We start from the raw sequence: 26,473 nt of genomic DNA, 5'->3' as shown, positions 1-26,473 counted from the left end.
GCTCTGGTTAGGGCAAGTAACCACTATTATCAAGTTTTATTATTTGTTTACCAAAAGGCTAGGTTCTTCTACTTCACTGTTCTACACAACTTGTGATGGTTTAGGTACTCCATTTCCCGCTTCCTTCTACCTGTTCCATGTACATACAAATTCACTACATATTATTCTCTTCTATTCAATGACCGAATTATTCTCAACAATGTCCTCAAGTTACGTTAATACCTTGAGCGGGAAACCATACAAAGAGAACTCCTCTATGTTCAACAAGATCTCAGGTATAGTGATTAACAACAGAATCTTCTAACATTCTGATGAAGTGGCCTCCGTAGTCTAGAGGTAACGTTCCCACCTCATGATTCGTAGTATGCGGGTTCAAATACCTGGTGGAGGTCGTCGAATTTTTAAGGGCGGAAAATTTCAGGGAACAAGTCCTCCGGGAGGGACTTTAAGCCGTGGGTCGTAGCTTTATGGCACGTAAAAGAACCTCATATCTCCAAAGGTCACTGAGCCAAATTAACAGACGTTTCCCGCCCAACAGCAGTCTCTAATACCCCTGGTTGATGGGGGAAGCATTATAGATACCTCTCAGCTAGTAGAGCCGGTCTCGCTGGCTGGGCGGGACTGACGGTAAGCACCAGTACCGGCAGGATATAGGAGACTGGTAGAAATCATAGAGGGAAGCACAATGGACCAATACAGGTCTCAGTGCACGGGGAAACCCACCCTCTCCAATTACTTACTTACTAACTAACTAACACTCTGATGATGACACACAATTGTATGCCATAATCTGATGACGACGTATTCTCAACGATGTTACAGAAAAGGAACAAATCCTTGAAACAATAAAATGACACTTATGTGACTGATTTGTCATTATCTCGTATCGCTAGCAACAATCTTCCATTAAATGCGTCTTACCTGTGTTACCTTGCCTCATTATACGGGGAGGGTTCAGTCATACTGATGCCAATAGAAATGCCAGGGGGCCCTAGGCTCCAAAATGGTCAGAGGGGGCTAAACAGCCATAGCAAAGGCAATCTATCTACACAGCAATCACAACAAAATCAAAGCTCCTGGTCATCTACGTTACATAACGTAATATAACAGATCGATAATCTATAAAGATACATATTAATAATTTTTGGTTCATGCAGTATGTTCTGTGCCGATCACAGTGGCTGTGCAGTCTAACGTATAAACCGTCTTCATTCAATGGAACACTGGGGTCATGGGTTTGAATACCACTCCAGGCACGGATGTCTGTGTGCGTTTATTCTGTTTGTTTAGAGGCCTTGGGACAAGTTGTCCCACAAACTGTGCACAGGATTAAGAAACCGAAAAGCAGCCAAGGCCCAACAGAGGGCTGTAGGATCATAGATAGATACACGGACAGACAGCATATTCTGTGACCACACTAACACATTTCCTACTGACATGAGGACTGACTGCCACACACAGTGTCTGTGTATAATATGCAATGAACTGGAGAAAATAAATACACAAGTCTGCCGTAACTTTCTCAGTAAGGTACTTACCGGCTGAGGTGTGTCCCGGGCACTAGACTCTCCAGAATGAGGCGGCGTGCTGCTTGATGTGACACTGCCATCATAAACATCGATATTCTTCATAGTTTTCGGATCAACTATATCTAAAGCAAATCTCCGTCGAGTCTGCTTGCCAGCTGTCGCTGATGTCGTAGCTGGGCCTGCAGTCGTGTCACCACCCAGTCCTCCTACCCCCACCACTCCACCAGGGCCTTGCACAATGCCCAAAGCAACTGAACCACCAGGCTGACCCAATTGTGACGGATTCGGGCCCCCGGTCATTACTGGCTGACTAGCTGTGCCTGCTAGCCCACCCGGACCAGGAGCTCCTGTAACACCCCCACTTGGTCGAGGAAGAGCCATGGGGCTTTGATAATAATCTGTAATCACACATAACACATTCTACATTACGATCAACATTTTCCTTTGGACCATTCTATCTCTCTTACTGGTGCAATACATTCAATATTCCAACAAAAAAGCAAGGCCATGTTTGATAGATGCAACATTCTGTAACAATCTTAAACTCTTGCTTATCCTAACTTGGTATAACACAGTAAATTTCAAAGGGCCATGGCACTTTCACTTTGTATAAAATTTAAGACACCTCACATCAGTGCAGCAACACAGCTGAACATATCTCACATCACTGATGAACGGACATGACAAAGGCCAGGCCATTGCACAAAAGTTTCTGCACCCTGTTCGACCTATTCACAGAATCAGTGGCGTGCGGTACTATTTTTGGTAAGGGAAGCAGTGGTAGCTAATAAACGAACTGATAGCAATCAACTCACCAAAATTTACGTCACTTATTGAGTCAGTAAAGTCATTTTGTATTCTGTTCAAAAAACCTCTAAATACTGTACTGTTCTCAAGATGAACATTGAGTTTATGATCATATTTCCTCAACAAGTGAACTAATTTCCACATAATTACCTCGGTCAATAGACTCCACAGTTTCGTCATGATCACAGAGGGCACGTTGCCTCTTTCCTAAAAGGCAGATGATATCAATCAAGTATTTCATTATTATTCTATTTTCTTTCACGTTTTCATTAGGCTGTAGTATCATCAGGCGCTTTCAATCGTCAAGTTTACAGTCAATTCGAGATTTCCCGAACACAAGTTGCTTTGTTGAAATAATGTGAGTCTGAGAGTTCTCATGTCGTTTCAATGCTTTATGAAGGTTGTTGATATCACCAAACCCAGTCTTGTTCCATACATTTTTTTTTCATTGAGAAACAATAGGCATGCCAACAAAACAATTTTCCTATATTACGGCAACTGGATAGCCATTGTTTTAGAATAAAAAAAAAGTAAAGCTATCCCTGTAACAGGCCGTGAAGGCCCATAGGGTTGTGAGACTTTGAGGGTCCCACACTATCTAGACAGTCGGCTCAAAGATGGCAGTAAAGTTGTCAACCTTATGCGCCATCCGCGCTTTACTCCCCAGGAAAATTATTTATTTAATTCCTGGTACTCATTTCTGTTACAGGCTGAGTGAACCCAAGGGCCATAGTGCGGTCAGAATGATTAGGACAATAAAAAATCCAACGACCTCATCGGGACTTGAACCCGCAACCTTCCAACTTGTAGCATACTGTTCCAAATTAAATTTTGTCACACATAATTTGGTTTGTGCTTTAAGTTCTGGCAACTCGCTTGTCGGTCCTCCTCTTTCTATAATTATTTTCTATTCAGAAAAAAGTACCTGCTATTAATCCCCCGTTTTAAAAGGCTTTCGATTGAACAGTCGCAGTCACGTTGTCTGCCAGCATTAATTTTAGCTGTGCCCTGTGCATGTGGTCTATCACTCCCCTGCCAGCTGTACCACAATATTACACTTTCTTCGCAGACAGCTTCTTTCTGATGCATCAAAATAAAATATATGACGTAAACTCCGCCCTATGTGCAACAATTTATTGTAGTTCTTTCATTTTGCTTTCTTCTACACTACATGTTTCGACTGCAAACGGCCATCACCAGGTGTATACTCTCACGTAGCTGCTACACTGCACGTAGTTTAAAATTTAAAAAACACTAGTCTTCCCAATTGTTCATTTCGCCGTTGCTAACATGTTCCGATATATCAGAATCTTCCCCACTGATATTTGTCAGATATGTATAAAATCTTTGTTAACCTACACATGTCAATTTGATTTTCATGAACTGGCACTTTTAAAATTTTCAATTCCAATTTTAAATTTTAAAATTATCAGGGTTACCCGCACCATGTCTATAGTACTGCAGTGGCTACTTCTTGTTTTCAGCATTATTCGGGTATTACTCTGTGTAGGCTCCCTGTGTGCGTGCCGCTGCTTATCTATAATACGTGTATTCACTCAGTACTTGCTCAGTACTGTAGTCCGGTGAAAAAAAAAAAAACATAAGAAAACTATGGCATTCTGTACAAGAAGGTGAGCTCAGCAAGCTTGCGAACAAACACATTTCAATGGGAGATTTTGATGATTTTGCTAACACTTGGAAATATATATATATAAAAACGCAGAATGCATCGGCAGTGCAATGTTCACTCTCCCTTCTGTGGATGTTTTTATGACGCTGTCAATACATACACAACACAGCACCAAATGGTACAACGAGTACTGATTTGCAAGTAACTAGGTCTGGCCCATAGAACTGCTATCCCAAAATTTGCCTGGGGAGACTGATGCCCAGTGTCCTCACCAAGACTCTCAAACTGACGACTTCCTGAATTCAAGTCTATATCACTGCCAATAAGCTACCCTGCTCAGTCTCTCTCTTCACCTCTCCTTCTCAGCCGAAGGTACCATAACCATATGACAATCCATTATTAAATAACTACCTGAGCAGCTGCATTTCCTTCAGCTTTTAAGTTCCTTTTGTTTCTTATTATTCCTAATCATTTAAGGGTGCCTCAAAAACTTCCACACCCATCCTCCTGAAGTTTACTCGTACACCAATTACACCAGACCCAGAATGGAGTGATAACTAGCTGCAAGTGCTGTGAAAAGGTACATTTCATTACTTACTCAACATAAGGAAGAATTAAAACCTGTAGTGAGCAGTAATGATGCATTACTGCTCATAGCCCTTGTTAGCAATACAACTCTTTAAAGTACCCATATATGCCTACTAAAACTAAAGGGTAACTAACTGCAGGTAAAAGAATACACCATCAACATACACTGCGGAGAAGAAGGGTGGTGCTGGAACCCCTGATACACTGGTGGCGTCATCAAGATCTGCTGGGGGGCTGTCTGCTGGTAATATCCACCTCCTGTGTGATTCTGGTGCCGTGGCTGGCTTGTGAACTGCAACACAGAAGTGATAATGCAGCACTCCTCACGGCAAGAACAATCGAACACAGTCCACTGCATGACACAACACACACCAGATCTGAAGTTCTCACAGGCATGTCTACAGAAGTGTACTATTTTCTGGGATGTGAAGCCATGTGTTTGCTGCTTATCTGACTTATGCTCCAAGCCTGAAGATGGAAACTGTAGGTTCCGTTAGAACCCCAGTCAACTTCTAACGGAATGCACTGGGCACAAACCAGAAGACAGAACTCTTTGGGAACACAACCACCCACAAAAACATAGTGACCCTGATCAGTAAAATACTTACATCTCTTAACTCCTCCACGTGGGGGGGGGGGAAATTAAATCCAATTAACTAACACTGTGAGATAAAGTCCCACTGGGAATTTAAATTCCAGTTATGTTATATAACAAGGTTCCTGAACCAGTAATAACCATTATTTCCTCATGCGAATTAAACTTACTGCCTCAAGCAGCCATTCTCAAAAGGGGTTCCCCAGAATGGGGGAATACATATATTTATATACACAAACAAACATCCTGTTTTCACGTTCACGCTTGTGTTTATATTAATAATGATTACTAAAGTTATTCATTTCCCATATTTGTAGTTCACAACTAATATCAAAAAATAATATTGCCTTGTTACCTTCTTTAATCACTAAAATTCTGTGGTTATATGAGTTATCTGACTTTCAATAATGTTAACAGCATAGTAACACTGTAATTGTTTTCATTCTTTTCTGGCGACTTGTATTTAAGGGTGGAATGAATGGAACCAGACGTGAGTGAAGGATCTGAATTTAATGGTTGGCAACACTATCCCAGAGGAATAAGGCAAACACTTGATGTAAACGATGGATACAGTGGATTTTGTCGGTTAAAAGCATTGTGAAGTTTTCGTATTTCTTTGGCAATTTTCTTGTTTAGTTATCTACTACGCCTTTTTTATACCTTATTAACCCCTGTGTTGTACAGATATGTTTGATAGTCCCATGTGGCAATTGTTGAAGATGTGTGCAATAAAAGAGAGGGACTTTAGTCCCACACATACACACATTTCTGATGGGTTTGGTGCACAAGCCTTACACTGAAATCTACTTATCTCAATGGGCTCTACATTGCCTGCTGATTCAAGTTGTCCTATCCCACTGTGCCTCATCTGCGGAAAACAACTTACAAATGCAGCAATGGCTCCAGCAAAATTGAAATGAAGGCCACATGATTAGTAAAAGTGCTGATTATTTCAAATGGCCACTGGAATCTCAAAATAAACAGAGAAAAGTCAGTCATTGAAAAAGCTATGAAGTAAGTTACTGCGTAGCAGGACTTACTGCCCAGAAAAGGAAAATTCACACTTGGTGAGAACCTAATAATCGCAGCATGTAAAATTAAAGTGGGTAAAATGTTAGGACAAGACGCAATAACAGAAACTGAAAATGTTCTGCTTTCAAACAGTACAACAGACACAGTGATCTCAAGTCACATGATGTTGAGAAGGTTTTGAGTGATAAACTGAAGAATAACAATTCCTCTATCCAGGTTGGTAAGTCTATCAGATTTCACCAATGAAAGTAATGTTGTAGCATTTGTATTGTTTGTAAACGATGGTGAAATTCAAGAAAACTTTTTCTGTTGCAAAGAGCTTCCCTAAAGACGCAAAGAGCAAGATATATGCAGAATAACAGAATAATTTTCTTCTACAGGGGACTTACTTCACAAACTTATCGAGTATATCGAGTAATGTCATCTCTCTAGCAAAATAAATCCCATATCCAAAGTCCAATATCTGAGACACATAACAGCAAAATACAGGATTTATGATGAAATTAAAAGCGAAGAACATCTGAGACAAAGATAGTATTTTAAGGGTGAAAGCATTACTTGATCAATTTTATACACAAAAAAATTTTTTCCTGGGTAAATTTAGGAGGTGGCCACAAGGACAAGCAGCATTTAGATTAAGACTGAATTTCTTAAAACAGTTTACAAACTTATAAGCCACTGTGCTATAACAGAGAAAAGAGAGGGGTTATCCACTTAGAAGAGGCACTGAATTAACATAAATCCTGCAATAATTTACCAATAAAAATGAAACTTGGCTACACTGCCCTTATGACTGCCTGGTTCACATGACTTTTACAATCATTGGAGTCTCTGAAGCCACACTGACTATTACATTCACTCAAATACAGTATCATGCCAATCTGTGTCTCTGGGTGGAAGGACACGATTTCAACGACTTCTATAACTCGATTACCTCGACATTTACCAAGGTTCTTTCATTTTCATTGGTTAAGTTATTGCACAATTTATAATCATTAATTTGGCGCCTCCTCCAAGTGAATCACATGTATCTTACCACAGACAACTGGGACGGCACGAACATCTGTGGAGTGGGGATCTGAGTAGGCATGACACCCTGTCCATATAATTGCTGCACCTGGGACATCGGCATCTGCAACAACAGCACAGCATGGTCAGATATTAGCAACATTTCATACAAATACTGAATTTGTAGTTCCAAGACCGGTGACCATGAACAGCACTGCCTTTTGAAATGTGACAGCATGTGAAATGGTATAAGTTCAGTTTCCTGCCTGCCTCTAAGTTTACTGCAAGGATCCTTCACCCTGAAACTGGAGGCAGAAATGTTCATCCAAACTGTGAATGAACTTCTAATGAACTACAAAGTACTACATCCCAGAAGACAGTGCTCTTCATTCTAATCAGCTTTCCTTTTGCAATAAAAGAGAACGCAACTGTATGGATCATCTCTTAAATTCTATTCAGTCCTTCCTGTGTGCATGCCACCATCAGTCTACAAGGTTTAGCTACAATATGACTATGCACTCTCTGCACATTATCATCTTCCGAAAACAGGGACTTACTAGCTGTAAAAGGCCATAAACAACTGAGATAGCCATAGCCACTGAGCTACCTTGTAACAAACCTAAATATTCTACAAACTAGAGTGATTAGACCAAAAATGGGTAATGCAATCTGCACTTGCAAACCACATGCACCACAAATTTATTTCATCCCGAACTACGGAAGCAGACTCATTTTCACTATTGGAAGTCCACTGTCGCGCCATGCAATTTCTTTCTCTTTCAAAGCTTCAAAACAAAGCTACGTGGTCACGGATTTCAGTACTCTGCGAGATCATCAATGTCACACGAGACACGGTATGGGAATTTCCTTCCAACATGTTTCAGCAATGTTTTCGGCCGCTATATCAAAGTTTGCGACTATTTTGAGGGCCGATGTGGATCTGCATAAGCGTATGTGAATGAATACCTTGTAATACGTTGCAATAAAACCACAGTCCACGAACTTAATGACTGCACCATGTATAAAGGTTCTACTGACCAACAGTAGCTGTAACAGTCAACAGAAAAGCAAAGCAAAATTTATGCTCAGGAAATAATGCTGACCATATCTGTGAAGTTGATCTTAACAGTCTTGAAGGACAAATTAAAATAGAGTTCTGACTGCATTACACAGGCCTTCTATGAAGATACGCTTCCCAGCGGAGTTAGGCGCTATATGTAGCATATTCCTGTTTATATCCTAGCAAGGTGATCCCTGGCATCAGGAAAACATACACACCGCAAATGATAGTATTACTTTGTCGATGAATATACATGAAATTGACAAAAGATATATATAAATAGTTCATTCAAACATAGACAATTGAAATAAAGAGTAAAATGAAAATATTAACAGAGGAATCTTACCTGTAGGATATCTGGTTTGAGAGAAAGTCACCCTTCTTAGAAACTAAATACTGCTCATTCATTCATGACCTATTACATAATTTATGTTCACGCAATGCTCAACAATTCACTGCCATAAGAACCAAAAATTTCATCAATTCAGAATTTTCACTCACTGTTAAAGTGATGGAGTTGACAGAATAATATCAACATGCATATTAAGAAAACAGACTGCAAGAATGAGAGCTGGCACCGGAAATTCCTCCGAGTATCAGAATATCGCAAATTTCAGCACCATGCAAAATTATTCTGTGAGCACCAAGGCTAGACGAATGCTTATAATCACATAAAAAAGGAGTTTATTATACTGCAGTCCGGTCATAAGGAGTCTTTACAAAAATTACAGTGCATCTAGAAAATTTATTCCTTCCCCCGAAGAAGTTCTGAATGTTTCTACGTCAATATAGCCATGAAATCTTCAAAGCTGATACAGATTTAATATTTGGTTCACTACAACACAAACTTGCATGCAGCATGACACTTACATGTTGTGGGAACATTTGCTGTCCAACATTATTAGGCTGCATATTGACAACCTGATTCCTATGATTTGGCATCCGTGGTGCTGGGCCTCGTGGATAGAAGGGCTGTAAAAAATATATAAACATACACATAAACACAAAAAACAGAAACAAAAATCTCATCACAGACTTTCAACACAAATGTTTCACGTGCTCACCTGTGAACCTTGTGTCCTCGTCTGGTTTGCTACAAAGCCTAGTGGCATTTGCCCTCCTGAAATTAGAAAATAATAATCACTTTAGTATAAAAAACAATTACAATTTCGTTTTCACTTAAGTTTTTACAAGATAAACTCTTCTTGTGTTTACTTCAAGCTTCGAGACAATGAAGGAACGCACCAGAGCAGCTCACTTCATGCACAACAAATAAAGCAGGCTGACATTTTACGTCGTCCATCAAAACAGAGGAGTTTTATATGGCCAATACAGTGAGACACTCCTTATTCACCATGGAATGTGCATCTCATTTCCATTTGTCCATGAAGGATATCTGCAGTATGACCAACATAATCACAGGGGGAATTATCACTTTTACATCAAAATGCTATTTTTGCACTGCAGTTTTCTCATTATTACCCCAAGTAAAGGGCACGCAGTAGCATAGTTGGTTGAGGCGCTATGCTACAAGCCGGAAAGTCGCAGGTTCAAGTCCTGATGAGGACACTGGATTTCTTTTTCAATTGACCTAATTCTTCCAGCCGCACTATGGCCCCGGTGTCGACTCAGCTTCTAACAGAAATGAGCCGACACGTAAGGCTGACAATCTTATCGCTATCTGCAGGCTGACTGTCTACAGAAAATGTGGGGGCCTTGAAGTCTCACAACCCTATGGGCCTCCGTGGCATGTTACAGGGATACCTTTACTTTTTTTTTTACCCCAAGTAAAGCAACCATTCTTCAACAACACAATAATGCCCAATCCCCTGCCAGGAAATGGAAAATGAAATCAGAAGTTTGGGGAATATCACACTGTACAGTCAACCTCAGGTTGCCAACTTTCACATGACTGATCCACTGCAATATTCACGCCACAGTATGATTTGCAGCTCCCTTGTATTCATGTCCACCCAACTAATTCCATGCCTCCCCACATCCCTCTAATGTCATCACTCATAATGCAACAGACTTAACAGGTATGGGCCCTGGCCAGAACTCTCATAATTTGCAAGAAAACTGCCAACCTGAAGAACTGTTGCTTGTGAAGATACACAAATTATCTTTCATCTGAAAATCAGTCCAAACAGACAGCACTGAACTTGATACATGCTACGGTAGACGTCATTATTCGACATCAAATTCCTTTCTCCAGCTTACCAAAATAAATAATTCAAGGTGACTGTTTCTATAATATTGTCATGATTTAGGGGTGACTCCAGACGGGGTTTGGATTGATGACTGGATTCACTGCACACTTACACAACTGTTACTACACTTCACAAATAGCTATATGACACACTGTCTTCTCAGTGTGTTACAGTCTTCACTAGGGTTGCTTAGTAACTGATGCTAACAACGGCTACTCTTCTGCTTTTGTGCTCAAGTTCCATACAGAACTCCTGTTAACTGAACATCATTCAAGTCAAAGTTACTTTATCACTGACGGTTTACCGCCAATCAGTTCATCATGGCATCAAGCCCCTTGAGACCCACGACCAGAGATTTCTTTTTCAACTGAATCCTTGTCGTAATAGTCCTTATGTAACATCCTCTCTTACGTCAGGATATGTTTGTCTCTGATGAATATTCTTGGCCCTTCAACAAATGCAGGTATCGCACATATAGCATGTTATTGAAAATTCTTCCTTTCACATGATACACAAGTCCTCTGCCAGGCAGATCATGCTTATCTTACATATCTTATGCTACAACGGCACCTTAGTCACTTGAACGGTCATAAACTTGACCGCTGCCATGTTTAAGCTTCTTATATTTTCTGTCTTCGCCTTGTCCTACATGCCAAACATATTTATTCTCATGAATTTGCATGATTTCTACTTGTCAGAGTCAGAGTTGCTTTAAAACCGGCAGTTTACTGCCAATCAGTTCATCTTGGTGACAAACCCCTTGAAACTCACGACCAGCTTTTTTTTCCAACTCTTAAAAAACACTCAGGGTCACAAACCTCACTTAACATCCTCTCTGACAAAAAAAAAATGGTCTATCATTTACAAATGCTGATGGCCATCACCAGTGCAGTCATTCTCTGGTCAATGACCCATTGGACTCATGATCATACGTTACTGCCTCAGATTTGAGACTCCCTCAACCTGGAGGGACAGGCCCCGTATTTATATACCCCAGGAACAGAGTGGTCCAGTTGTACCTCAGGCACTGGGTTCCCATTTCATTGCCTCCCACAACTCGGAAGGCCTACATCCATACGGGGTTGCTTCATTGCTTCAAATTGTCCTCTCTCCTGCTTACTGCCCAAACTTTCTTCATTTTAACTCCTCAGGATGGCCCACGTGGAAAAGACCACCGTTTCCATTCAACTGCGCTGTTGTGTGCATCTCCTTTCCACGAGAATGTGTTTAGCAAGCCACTGCTAAGAAAGAGGTCTGTTAGCTCGTTTATTTCAAAGTCTACATACCAAAATATGTAGATGATTTAGCCAGTGGACTAATGTAAATGGACAGTTTTAATTTACTTGTAAAATCGTGGCTGGTTGTTTGGCACACAGATGCACAAAGGCATAATAATACAGCATCACGGTGTGCTCCTGTGAGACAGAAAGGTGCTGCTTGCAACAGCACAGCAGTACTTTACTGCATAACTGCAGAGTGAACAGCGCATGGGAGTTCCCCTGCCAGCAGTGCTGGTTTTCTCCAAACAGAACTTCATTACTAATTAGCGCAAAGAAATGCCATAAACCTACCAAATTTTATGACAACTACTCGCCAGATTTGATAAAGTCAGCCTTGCAGCATGCCAACAAATTCTGTGGCGTATTCTTATGCGAATAATCTGCTGTGCACTTACAGCACACCACATCACTTCTTTTACACTGTGTAATGGCACGCCATATCTGTACAGCCTGTGTACTGACATGCCTGCTCCAGCATCCATTTCATCTAATGAAAGACTGTTGTCCCCAGCACCACGTTGTCAGCCATCTCAGGGACACAGGATGGGAAAGATAACAGTGATGCGAGTCCCAATTCATTGCCCAGCATATCAGTCAAGTGATGCTCACCTTGCTGCAATGGTGGCTGACCCTGCATGTGTGGTGGACCCTGCTTGCCCATTTCAGCTGGTCCTGGAGGGGTTGAAGTTGGTGTGGGGCCCTGGGGTCCCCCACTATGTTGTGACTGCGCTTGTGGAGGAGGCTGTTGTTGGTGTGGCGGTGGGAGTGAGGGGCTACCACTGTGATGTGGATGATGGATAGCCCTCAATTGGGGTGCACTTGGGGGGCCAGCCCCTCCTCCTTGCTGTTGGGGGAAACCAGCATTTGGCACATGGAAGCTAACCTCTGGTCCTGCAACATATAGCAATTATCGCCATTAATGCATTGCATATAAGTATGATAATTATTGTTAAGTCAACAGGAGGGATATATGCAACGATTTGAGGTTTAATACACTGAACTCACCTATCAAGTTCTCAATTCTGAAAGCTATATAGTGCAATTGAAAGGCACCTCATACTCGTACATGCTCATTTTGGCACTTCTTATTAAAATTAACTAATACATATGGAAATAAATGTCTCGAATGAATCATAAAAATCTACACAGTATACTGCATATTAAGCATTGACATGGGAGGACAAATTCCTCTTCACAGTCCAATGTGCAGCCCAAGTCAACAGTATACTACATCCACTGTCAAATAAATGCCCACTTAGACTTGCCTGAGGTGCAGTCTCCACAACCCTAAAACTAGCCACTGACACGCGAACACTTAGATGTTCCACAGCTGTCAAACTTGGCCCATGGGAGGGGTTTAAAACTGAACTTATCCCTGCATGAGTAAAACAGTGATCCCTGACACCACAATTTCTGGGCCCACTTCTACACACCGATTCAAAATCAGAGTGCAGCAGGTTAATATGCATACAAATATCATGAAACCATACAATTATGGGACACAAAGATGGTCTGCCCCTGCATCTCCTGATGTGAATTGCAAATTTTAACGAGAAACTTGCATGGGAGTTAACACCTACTCTCCTACAGCGCCTGATTTAGGACCTGAGATTATAGGAATCACTTCAAGTCATATTTCTAACATTCAGCTTCAACCACAGTTAGCATATCAGCAGCCTTTTATCTACATGAATGTTCCAAGTATCAGCAAAAAGTCAACACATTCATCTGGAGTAGGAATGCAAGATAAGAAGGTACAGTTTCCAACAACCGCTCCAAATGGTCACTGTGCAAACAGTAACAACTCTATAACAATACTCACTTTGTGGGGTAGAGGACCGCGCAATAAACCTGACATCAGTTAAGGTAATATAATTGTAAATAAAGCTGGAAACAAAACAACATACTGAACAGGTTTATATTCAGCAGCACCCATGCAATGGGTGTGTACAGTGCTTGTACGTTTCACACCTCACATTCCAACCAGCCAGCTCAAACCGAAACTGCACACGAGCCCAGTACCTGAATTCTGTACTATCAGGGCTCCAGACATGGCAGGGCAGAGTTGCCCGAGACTAAGGGAATGTCTAAACGTTATCACCAAGTGAATTTTGCTAAGTGGCTGCTAACAGACCTGGAAACACACAATGGATCACCATACAAACCAGGGGTTATGCCGTATGTCATCATACTGGTCAAAATGTATTATAAAATGAGAACAAATCCTGCACGTGGCTTATGCAAGTTGTAAGACATAAAGTATCACGGGTCTTACTATGATTTGTTTAAAGATGCTGTCAGGACAAATTATGAAGAACTGCAGGATAATTGGTGAATAATGAAGTCAACAGGGCGTGGAAGGAAGTGGTTTTGGCATAACGTGAGGCAATATCCTGGAATCTGCCTGGATAAGAAAAACCATAAAAAGATCAACATGTCCTCAGACAGAGATCTGAACTGGGAATCCAGTTACAAGTCCCCTGATGTGGTACATCAAAAGTCGAAATTTCATTTTTAATGTACCATTCTCACCAGAAGCCACTAGACAAAACTGTGAGACGCATGTTCCACAAATATCCTTCCTAATAAATGTGAATCGGCCTTTCACGATCAATACAAGGTCATCAGTCTAACCATATGGGGCAATGAAACAACAGACGGCGTATATTAAAACTGTTAGGGTAGCACAGCACACAGAAGTGGAGCCCCACACACATTTCTTCCTCGGTCCTCAAAACGATAACATAAACTGACGCAAACACAGCAATACCTGCAGCCGTTCTGCTTGATACGTGCTTCATACTGCCTTCTTCGACCCTGAAGGAGGCAACAGGCTCCTCCGAAACGTCAGCCAATTTTCAACGGACTACATGGCATTATATACCATACAACAGAACTCTTTGTAGCCACCGATGTGGGAACCTCGAATTCTTCATCTTTCAAGTGTGGGTACATCAGATAATTAACTTTCACCGTTTCACCTCCAAGAATGTCAGTATGTCTGCTTGTCGCTAAGCCATTTAGCACTGGAGTAAGCGGTATGGTACATGCAAATGACGCAACAGAAATACGAACTGTATGCAGTTCTAACCCCCTACTGTGTTTGTCATATTGTTCAAATATAAATTAATTTTGGAGTGTGTTTACCACCGGGTGAATAACCGAGCGAAAAAAAAAGTTTTCACATTAGGATCCATTTCATGTACTGCACCCTGTACCTTTACAGAAGTCCAGGTTTGTACCTGCCAATGGCGATGATTCATCTGTAACCAAAGGAATTAAATTGTTCCAAGATGAATCATACAAATTTTCACCAGCTGTGCCTTGCATAACTTAAATCACTACTGGCAACACACTCCTTGATCATTCCTTGCAACTCGGGTACTCAGCTGTGCATCTGCACCTGTGCCACCATTGGGTGCAACACTGAAGTAGTCAAACGCCTGAAAACTGCCATTTAACTCTTTTAGCACATCACGATAAAATTCCTCTGAATACACTTATATTTTCAAACGATATTTTGTTCTCTGGGCAAAATGTTTCAGCTACACGCACTTCAAGAATGGTTTATTATGCTCAGATGGCCAAGTCATTCCTTCTTGCAAATTGTTTTCGGGTGTAAAATTGAAGTTTCCCTTCCAATACAAAAACTTTTCGGTTTCTCCCCTGTTCCTGCATCTCAAGATAAACTTATACATATTACCCTTAATACTTCAAAGCAAACTGATGTTAGGAAGCAAGGTCTTGAATGTGGCGATTCCGTCGCCGCTAATTAGGCACAAACCAACAGATCCCAAAAGCCTGACAAAATACTGTTCTTCACCATCTTTGTTAAACGTTGCACTAACTTTGCAAGCATAACTATGCATATTACTGAGCATTCGCAGTACTTCAGCTGGAGCTGATACCAACGGCATTGAATTCTGCTCTCACCTTAAACAAAGGCACTGCCATAACAGTATGACCCTGTCCCAAATCGATCACCATTAAATGTCCCATGAGGACGTGTAATAACTTGTAACTTGACTGTCACGTGCAGTTAGGTGTGCTCGCGTTAAGATGCTGCTACGTCCCAGCTGCATTCAACCTTACATGCAAAACCGTTCATGTCGCATGGCATTAAATAACCGTACAAAGCTCTTAACTAATTCTTGGGCTGGAGCAAATAGTTGCGCCGAATCCGACTTGCGGGCCGTACTTTCAACATCCAAGCCCGAGCATCTCCTCTCCTCACTGTTACAGACGTGAATTTTATCTGCTGAATAGGACTGCATTGTGAGCAACTTCCAGTAAGTGTGCAGGCCGAAGAGACAGGGGAATGAAGTACAATTCACCAGTTCCTTCAGCAGAACCGGTTCTTACCTTCTGGCTAGCGGTTACAAAGGGACGCGGCTGCAGGGGAGTGGGGTCCAAACGTCCCCCCAGCAAGCACATGGCACGATGCGTGAACAGAATTAACATTCGCATTCAAATAAAGAAAATAACATTCTAAAACTTTTCGACATATACATTCAGCAGCTTCAACACGCTGTCTGTACTCATAAGCCACTCCTTCTCCCATGCGGTGCTCTGGTGGGGTTAGAACGAGGGAGTCAGTAAATAGTTGAGGTAAAACATGTGATATTGGAACCCGGAAAAAAACATTTATTTCAACATATCCTCCACCAACACCGATACACTTGGAATTAGTGATTCTGTGTGTCATCCATCATCGTCACAACCCTTTCGAATCTGCCGGTACACTTGTCCCAAAGCTTTACCAGCGTGCCGAAAGCCGCTGCATACGAACAAGTGTTTTGACTGCTCTGCCATTTCCGCGCCTCCGTTTCGGCCCGTTCGCCATCACCGAAAAGTTTACCACCCAGTTATGAACGGCTCAACGAGATAAACACTTCCCACCGTAAACAAACATTAATTGTTGAATATCCTTTGCATTGAACACTCTCGCAAAAAAAAATAAAACAGAACGCTGCTCTTCGGTAATACCCTCAAGCACGGTCACCATTTTGACCACTGAAACGTGCCTCTGAACATGCGCATGCGCGTCTGCCTATTTACTGACTCGCCCTCGTATCATCGGCCTCCAACACACATCCCTAGGGTTAACTGAAGAACAAGTGTGGACAGTTTCGCTGTTGCATCAACCACCGCGTATATTCGACCTTTCACAATACCGATAGAACAGCTGACGCACCACAATACTGTCACGTGTATGGGTGTGTGAAACTTGGTCTCTGACATTAAGGGCCCCCATACACACACAGTTTGGCCTCCAGTTCGGCCTACACAGTTGAAGACTGAAAGGCAAAACTGACGTGTGTGGTGCGGCCGGCCGGCCAATTGTTTGGACTGTTGGCCTGTGGGAAACCCGTCAGTCCGTCAGTTCTGCCTGCAGGACCGTAGCACGTGACGTGTGTGACTCAACATTATAGGCTGGAAGACCGTGATTGTGGCATGAAGCCTGCCGCTTTATCTGCGCGTGTATGGGGAGGAAATGGAGGGGGTAAACTGTCAGTTTTGCCTGTAAGGTCGATCGGAAAGCCAAACTGTGTGTGTATGGGGGGCCTAAGGGAGGAACATAAGACTGAGGGTGTCAGGTCAAGGTCAAAGTCAAAGTCACATTTGCATTCAACCCCCTTACACAGTCCTCTCGCGGACCACACAGAATCAGCCTATATTGTTGGACGTGTTTACCGACAGATTGCCTAGCAACGGTAGCTGCACGGACTCCACTGTTATGTGACGTCACAGTCTAGCGGGGAGGGGTGTTTACCGAGCTTCGCGTAGTGTGACGTCACTCGCCCTTCCTGTTACGTTATCCAAGCGTTCAGTGTTGTCGCCTAGCAATGCGCCGATACAATCCGCAACTCTCCCGTTGCGCGCGTGTCCCTAGGCCTCTGTGGCTCAACAGTTCCTGCATAGAGCAAATACGCCACAATACTTTTCCGACACTAAAAAGAATACTTACACACATGATCATGTAATTGTGTCATATATAAAAGGGGCCTAAAATTAATTCGTACTGCTTTCCCGAATAAGTGAAGTTTTGTTCTATATTTAAATTTATAATCTCCATCTTCCAAGTTGAGACACACACACACACACACGCACTACATCATCTCTAACAAGACAACGGCAAGTGCATTAAAAGGTACATTCTCTCCTACCACGGAAAGGATTCTTTCCGCTTACACAGAAACGATCGAGAGAAGTGAAACCCCACGAAACAAGCGCCCTGTGCTAGGACGAACTGATTTGCCAACCCCCGAACAGTCCGCCCTAAAACACTATACCCTCGACATAGGGAACCTGCGGATCACAAGCACAACACGTGCCCATTTACAGGGATGGCAAAAAGGGGCAGAACATGAGCACGAAATCTACAGACCTACTTGGTCCTCAGTTTGAACCAATAAGGAAGAAACCATTGCATGTGACAATTTGGCGACAGGTCAGCAATGCGCATGCCTACTATGTATTTTGTTCGGACCACTTCTTCGCACGTTACCAGTATTCGTCTGAATACAGACTAAACTAATGGGCCCTTGATGGTTACGGTGGAAGGTTATATAAACACTATGTACACATCTGGCATCGAACCTGTGTGTCGGAAGTACTAACACTGTCGAAATGGACGGCACTTTACTCAAATAGAAACCACTCACGTATAAATAAGTATTATAAAACGTCAGAAGTATATTCGAACTGGTTCCGACGGTACCGGACGATGGACAAAGGCCGAAAATGCAGTAATACTAAGTGCACCTGGAAGATTTCTGTAAACACCTAAGTTCGAATATAATGGTAACCCCGAAAATGTAATTGTTATACCCGTAATTCTATAGAAACTTTAAACCAGAAGTTTTATGTCGCGATAATTGGTAGACCCGTAGATACGCACAATAACGCTTACGCTACTTGTTATGTTCACTCGGAACTTCACAAACGAAATTACGTCTCAAACACTACACCACGCCACACACGAGGGGATGAATAACTTTCCAAAAAAAAAATTGTTGGGGGGGGGGAAGGTACGCCAAAACAAAAATGACAGCTACACCACAACCTTCTCCGGGTGAGAGGACACCGATAATCTGTGGTGTCTAATCGACTCTAAATTAATCTAGTTACTCATTACCTCCGTATCCGGGAGCAGAAACCTCAATTCCCGGACACAGTGCACCCCCGGTTGCATTCTCTCCTCTGATGTTCATGTTAATCACGGGTCAGTTCTCAAGATCAATATCGCCAGTCTTCAAAGAGAGGTTGGTAGTGCCTCTAAAAAGAATGGACGGTCGACATATCAAGTAAGTTTAGAGCGTCACAAGAAACAGGATTTCACGCTGTATGTGCTGATTCCATTCCTTAACGTAACCTGCAAACTTTCTGGAAAATATACATTCCTCCGTAGAAGGGCAACGGCAGACACAAATGAGCCGAGGGCAATGACGGAAACGACCCGTGTTCGACCTTAAAGACATCCCAGAACTGACTAAAAACGATGCAAAATCTACGGCCAGACGGTACTACTCCGTAGGTCGAATGCGATAGCTCCTGAATACGAAACATGGCCATTACAAAAACGCGCTCGGTGATGTGAGGAACCAACGCTGCTGGACACACGTGTTGCCGGTAATGTATTTAACACGATAAAGACGATCTTCGAGTGAACACAACGTGCCTACCTGGGTTCCTTCATCAGTCTTCATCTTCGCTATGAGCATATACACTATACTGACACTGTCACGTATTTATTTACTATACACAGGGTTCGGATTGGTAATTGGCTTTCTTGGATTCTTAAACTCGTAATTACATGTCATTAGAGCGCTCTCGCCAATTCACATTCTAATTCTCACTACGGCACAAGCTAAAAGTCTTCCCTATGTCTCTACTAGGAGTTGCCTTGCAACGGATCCCAACAATGTACAGTCACAGTTACTTCACTTGCCGCAGTAAAAACAGATTATGATACAGTGAGAACGACGCCGTCAGTAACCCAGACTATCTATTCGACCGGAATTTGCCGCGAGGAAACGAGGAAAGCCTCGGAAAAATAAAAAATAATAAAAATAAAGACTAGAAAGTCGATGTATCAATGAGACCAGAACCGGGAACCTCCCGACTATGTATCAGACGAGTTGACACTTGTTCGGTAAACAGGTTTCTTTTTTCGTCCTTAATTAAATTAAACGGAACAATACAAAACCTCATGGGTTTTCAAGACAGCTGTGCACACTTAAGTCTTGTAACTTGGCCTTCAGAACACAAGCAGGAAATCGAGCCCAACACCGCTTCCTTGTGCGCGTTCCGTCCAATTACATATACAATTAAGCAATGCATCAAACGTGACAACACAAAGGACTATATTTGTAGTTTATCGTAAAGTTTCAAGTACCAGTACTGCCCCCAAATACTTAGAATCCGAACTACACAATAATATGAACTGACCAACACTTTATGAGCAGGGGCTTCTACTAGTCCGGCTTCTTCAAACCTTGATCCCGACACGTGGAACACAATACTCGTGTGCGCGCTCTGTACACCACCCAAAACCACGGAACTGCGTCTTTCTGTAGCCGTCAATTGCTCAGCTACTTCAGAATGACCCAAATATTTTATGGATTCACAACGGCCCGCCATTGGTCATTATCCTGGGCCACACGAATCCAATCCACATCTGATATTATTCGGAAATATGTTGAAATCCACACAATACGACCTCTTACAATGGAACTTTCAGTTATAATGACGCTCTATATGATCTAACATCAAATAACCATGTATATTTGTAAAGGGCTAACAACACGTAATCGGAGTTCGATTGCCGGCAGCGGTAACGAGATTTAACTGATCTCCAGAAGGTACAGAGCGCCTCTGGTGCACGCACAGCCTCCTATACAATGTGTGCTGGGTTGCAGCTGACCCTTCATGTCCACACAGGTCCGAGGTCAAGAGTGCGTGGATCTACCTTCCACTCGCCCACACGCCTTCATCGCGTCGTGCTTAATTAAGCACAGGGTCAACTTTTCCTTAACATGTCACATTATCACTAAATTGGATGTGGATACAGTAACGGCATTGAGATGCCTCTCTCACAGGCCTGCAAGCACGCGACAGCGTACTCGGAAAGTTGCTACTGCGGCTATGCAACGGCAACGACAAACTACGTACATAATCCCGGCATGTGTCAGGGGGACACGTGCCTTACCGGCTTCCTCTACACTGTCGGCAAGGAGCTAAAGATCAACCCACATGTTCAGTAGTGCTATGTCGTGTAATGTGATGCTGTGTAGTCCGGAGGAAGCTCGCGCACGTTTCGGAGGTACCTACTGCCTATATCTTCAAGTCGAAAATCCAAGCAAATAGCAAGAAACAAGCAACTTGTGGTGCCAGCATATTCCTACCAGACTATACTCCATCGCATTCCGTAAAACAACAAATACAGTCGGCTTTGCTGGAATCTCCAATCTAGTTCCATACACATACTAAAAATTAATGCAACCATATTATTATGATATAGGGAGCCGGGATATCGTAGTCGGTATAGCGACTGGCTACGGGGTGCACGACCGGGGGGTTAGAGTTCGAGTCCCGGTAGGATCCAGATCGGCTCTGGGGTCCACCCAACCGCCTATCCAATGGACACCGTGGGGTCTTTCCCTGGGTGTAAAGCGGCCGGGGCGTTAAACTGGTCACTCACCTCCAACTAGTGCCGAGGTCAGGAAAATGTGGATCTACACACCCACTCCTCCATACGCCTTCATGATGTAATGCTTAGTCAAGCACAGGGCAGACTGCACTCAGTGCAGCATCTAAACTGCGCCAAGTCGCAACTGAGTTGCGATACACCGGAAATGACTTCGCGGTTCAGGTATTTACACTACCAAACCTTCCAGGAGGGCGCTAAACGGATGGTCTTGAACCACCTTCAACTGCCAAAATCAGAGAACGGTGTCCGCACCTGCGACTTCTTTTTCGAGTGGGATGGTCCATACAGAATTGGCAGCTTCTTTGAAGATGTTTCCAGCGGATATTCTGTGGGGCCAGTCATCGATCCACGGATCCCCACTCCCCATTTCATGTGTTACAGTATTAACGTCAATGACGATCACGCTGACGCTGACAACGAACATCTGAATACACTTGCTTCGCGCGGCGTACGTGTGGGGCAAGCGCTGGCTAAACTGCTCGGCTGGCCAGTCCACATGCCACCGTGGTCTCATCTGCGGCGTGCGCTTCTCAGCTTGAACCTCACCTGGAGCATTATTTTTTTTCGAAACATCCTGTACCGACACCCTGCCCACGGAGTTCTACAGCATGTATATTTAACAGGCACACTTTCAAAATTAATTCCGAACCGTTAACACCAAGACAAATTTTAGAAAGGTAATATTTTGCAACGATAACAGATGGAAACCTGATTCAGAAGGAAATTAAGAGGCGACTGAACTCGGGTAATGCTTGCTACCATTCAGTCCAGAACCTTTTGTCTTCTCGTCTGCTGTCCGAAAACATAAAAATTAGAATATACAAGTGTGGAGGAGATTGGCCAATAAACTTGTTCGCTAAATCCGAGACCTGCCTGAATTTATCCGTCGCGTTGTTGGCTCCAACTTATCGCGGTGAGGGGGTTTCAGTATGCCAAGGACCCTGAGAACTATACCAGCGGGAGCGTAGCTACTGGCAGGGCCTCCCTTGCTGGACAGGTCAAAGGGTAGGCATCAGACGAAGAGACACACCAAAAACCAAAAACTGATGCCGGAAGCAGCGTCATCAGCAGCGACTTGAAGCACAGAGCAAATGCTGCTCGAGATGGTTCAAGTTCGTATAGCAACAGGCGTGACCAGAGTGGTGTGAACGGCTGTTGTACTGCGATGTGGAAAGCAAATGGAAAAACTACCACATTATCACTTTTCCTGGATAGTCTCTGTCCAAAAACAGAAGATCGCATTATGTGGAGGAACTTTTTTGGAAGAGACTGTGGACCTGTCATCTGACAGATTACTGATGAATGAATGAATACAAAACTATAATTTTGCCTGTGGTTCTGTATGGGTGTGAAGCTTGGTCTCTGACATTAAGGAACATAAACTGAGGGTGTTTGAGAACAGGGTGTTGAGGAGAATATTTGGACCGAAGAGAGATGAAGTGACAGGAGGTTCGAGAAAACTGCATAATGAGGAACTTCATAACTTGTACTCTTCTCCAAGTATAATTAGAATGATCAAGTCAAGGAGGATGAGGTGGGCAGGTCATGTAGCATGAATGGGGGAGATGAGGAATGCGTATAGGATATTGGTGAGAAAGCCAGAAGGAGACCACAGGGAAGACCAAGGCGTAGGTGCGTGGACAATATTAGAGTGGATCTTAGATAAGATGGCATGGATTGGATAGATCTGGCTCAGGATAGGGACCAGTGGAGGACTCTTGTGAACACGGTAATGAACCTTCGGGTTCCATAAAATGCTGGGAAATTCTTGAGTAGCTGCAGAATTGGCGGCTCCTCCAGAAGGGCTCAGCTCCACGAGTAAGTAAGTAACATTTTGCATACAGGATAAACACACACTATGAATGGCACGTTTTTCTTCCTTTCTGTCTCATGTGTGGCGAGGTACATCAAATGTGTAAGTACGAGGGAGTCAGTAAATAGGTCACAAACGTAAAACGTGTGATATTCGAACGTGGAAACAAAACCATTACCCTACCAACAGCGTTACAATTGTCCCATCGCTTTACCAGTGCGTGGAAACCCGCAACAAAGAAGTTTTTTGACCGTTGTCTCAGCAACTTCCTCACCTGGTCGGGCATCATTTGCGACTTTCGAACGTCTTCGGCCATTTCTCGACCTAGCAGTTTGAACTTTCTTACGAACAGGAAGCATTTCTTCATGAATACTGTGACGTGCTATATGCTGTCCATCACTGCGCAACGGCTATAATGGGAATGCATACTTCAGCGACAATTACATGGAAATTGTTGAGTTCCCATAGCGACGAACTGAATACCAACAGACCGTTGCGTAGGAATATCCGTAACAACGGATTAAACCAAACACTTCTTCAAGGTGTTCTGTATTGAGTAATGTTAGCAGCTCCTAGGCAACGGATTGTTCGTTGCGTAACAACGGATGAAGCCAAACACTTCTACAAAGCTAATATTTCCTAAGCAACGGACTGTTCGTTGCGTAACAACGGATGAAATTAACCCTTCAATAAGGTATTCCCTATTCCGTCCGAATGCTGGATATATAAGAGTGTTCGGACGGAATACGGAATACCTTATTGAAGGGTTAATTTCATCCGTTGTAAGTATAAGAGGTTTAAACTTGGCGGCGGTCAAGCATATGACAGTTCAAGTGACTAGACTGCCGTTGTAGGGCAAGCTACTAGAAATAGAGCATAATCTGCTGTACTGAACCTGCACTAACATAGGCCCTACATATATTTTATATACATTTATTAGTATATTTAACATGTAAAACGTAAATATCATTTACATTATGACAAATGACTTACCACTACAGACTATGACACTGACAAAAGACAGACCCGTCCTTTCGTAGGATACGTCACCCCACAAAAACAACACCGAAACTGTCAAACAGTAACAAATATCTGGTCGTAATCCCCAGACTGGGCTCGATACCATGACTATCTGACTGACTGACTGACTGACCGACCGACAGTCGCAATGTGACTTTGACTTTTTGATAGTTTAGTATGCAGCCAGCGTGGAGGCGGGTTCGAATACCTCCACCGTGACCCTGCGAGTCCAATGTGGCGACGAAATGGGAAATCTCAAATTTGAGACAGTAAAATATGGTCTCGAGTACCAAGGGACTCGGACCCGAGAAAAACTTCACTGGCAAGACCAGCAGCATATATAAAAGACAGACCCGTCCTCTCGTCAGAGAGGGGGCCGACAAAAGACACGACCGTTACTTCCGGCCAGTAATAAAGATCTGGTCGCAAGCCCCAGGTGCGTGCTTCATTCCAAAACAGACTGGCCGACTGACCGTCGATCGTAAAATGAGACTCAGACTCAGACTCAGTAGTTTAGTTATGACGGGTATGGCAAGTATCACAAGAGATTCTGAGTTCTGTACTCACAGTTTTGGATTCGACTCTAGCGAGATAGAAGCAGGTTCAACTCACACTTCGCAGAAGAGTTCCAGAGTGTACTAACGGTATACTAAGGCCGCGCCATAGCTCAAGCGGTTAGTCGCTGGCTTCCCACCGGGACGGCCCGGGTTCGATCCCGGGGTCCTGGTAAAGTGGGATTTGTGGTGGACAAAGTAGCCCTGGGGCAACTTTTCTCCGAGTACTCCGGTTTCCCCTGCCAATCTTCATTCCACCAACTACTCCACAATCACCCTCACCTATCATCTGGGGCTGGTACAATAGGCCAGAAGTGGCCGCAGTACAAGGGACTCAGTCCCACCCCACTAGCATTAAAAAACGGTGTAATACCGCTCTAAGTGAATAACTGTACGAGCGTGTGTACAAATAAACGTCCAATAAAAGAATTCGTTCCGATCCGAAGACCCACGCAATTTATTCGTGTCGCGTCACACAGCCGACACGTCACAATATCCTTTGCTGCGAGTCTTTTTGGCCACAAAACACGCACAACAGAACGCCGTTCTTCTACATTACACTCCTCAGGCACGGTCACCATTTTGACTACCGAAACCAACCTCTGAACATGTGCATGCGCATCTGTTACCTAGATTGTCATGAAGCTGCACCGTGCTGCTACCTAGTGATGCACATAGAAAACAATTACGTCCATTACAGCTGATTTACTTCCAGTCGTGACCTATTTACTGACTCTCGTGCGCTGTTCAATCGCTGCAACAGATCAAAACTGAAACATCGGAAATAACCGCATTCCCTAAGTCTACCAAACGACTGTGCGCTTTTATGCGCAAAGAGAACATTATTTGGTATTCCAAACATCTGCAAACGCATGTCTACAACCTAATTTCTTCTGACAAGTGAAATAATAACCAGCTCCGTGGCCCCCTTCCATCTCAACACAAGGTTCTAGGCATTAGACGTGTATCCCACTGAGCAGGACACGATTTTATGAATATGTACTTGAAGAGACAACGCTCCAGGAATTATGTTTTGCGCTCGATGAAGATGAGCTGGCAACTTTAGCCTCAGGTGGTTTGTCCGCCGGAAATGCCATGGATAAGTAGTGGACAGTGAGTTCGGTGGCGGATGCGGCCAGAACGCACTTGGAAAAGTATTCGATAACACCCGTTTATTCTCACAACATGGAGTTCGCACTTTTAAGAGCGCTGCCCTCTGGGATGTGACTCCATGTGGTCTGACAAAAGTTCACAGACATTTCGAAGAAGAGTGATGACTCCAACTTTACAGACTCGAACAGTAAGCCATGCAGACAACACAAAGATAATTGGGGGAGTATGTTCCTCCACGACGTCGCTGAACTACCGAACTACACGACATCAACTCACGGATGTCAGTTCTGGATAATCAGAACTTAGAACCCCACGTGAAACATGCGCTGCAACGAGCCACATGCACGATCGAAAACTCCTCAAATTGACACAAGGAAATCCAAGAAACCGTCTCAAAATATTCCACCATTCATTATTACTGTGCGATATACATAAATCATCCACCCCAGGGCATAATTCTGAATGAAGGCTACTGTTTCTGAGAACCGGTCCCTAACCACAAAGTCCCTACTTTTAGAAGCG

The 26,473-nt window shown here is 43.2% G+C and overlaps 1 protein-coding gene across 5 annotated transcripts in view; it reads right to left on the bottom strand.

Moving 5' to 3' along the window:
- The window catches only part of LOC111873593 (eukaryotic translation initiation factor 4 gamma 3), a 133,247-nt gene that overhangs the window by 49,138 nt on the left and 57,636 nt on the right, over positions 1 to 26,473 (bottom strand). For 4 of the 5 annotated variants that reach the window (XM_023868432.2, XM_023868431.2, XM_033755119.1 and 1 more), the window contains 6 exons: positions 12,349 to 12,630; positions 9,314 to 9,369; positions 9,120 to 9,221; positions 7,218 to 7,313; positions 4,720 to 4,846; positions 1,539 to 1,927 (listed from right to left, as the gene is read on the bottom strand). In XM_023868432.2, the coding sequence (XP_023724200.1) occupies positions 1,539 to 1,927; positions 4,720 to 4,846; positions 7,218 to 7,313; positions 9,120 to 9,221; positions 9,314 to 9,369; positions 12,349 to 12,630 (1,052 nt within the window). Of the gene's footprint in view, positions 1 to 1,538; positions 1,928 to 4,719; positions 4,847 to 7,217; positions 7,314 to 9,119; positions 9,222 to 9,313; positions 9,370 to 12,348; positions 12,631 to 13,561; positions 13,591 to 26,473 lie in introns of all 5 variants that reach the window. The other variant, XM_023868430.2, reaches the window with a different exon arrangement.

This window comes from Cryptotermes secundus, unplaced genomic scaffold (genome assembly GCF_002891405.2).
Source record: "Cryptotermes secundus unplaced genomic scaffold, Csec_1.0 scaffold631, whole genome shotgun sequence".
In the NCBI taxonomy this organism is placed as follows: Eukaryota; Metazoa; Arthropoda; class Insecta; order Blattodea; family Kalotermitidae; genus Cryptotermes; species Cryptotermes secundus.
This window is presented reverse-complemented; position numbering and strand designations above follow the sequence as displayed.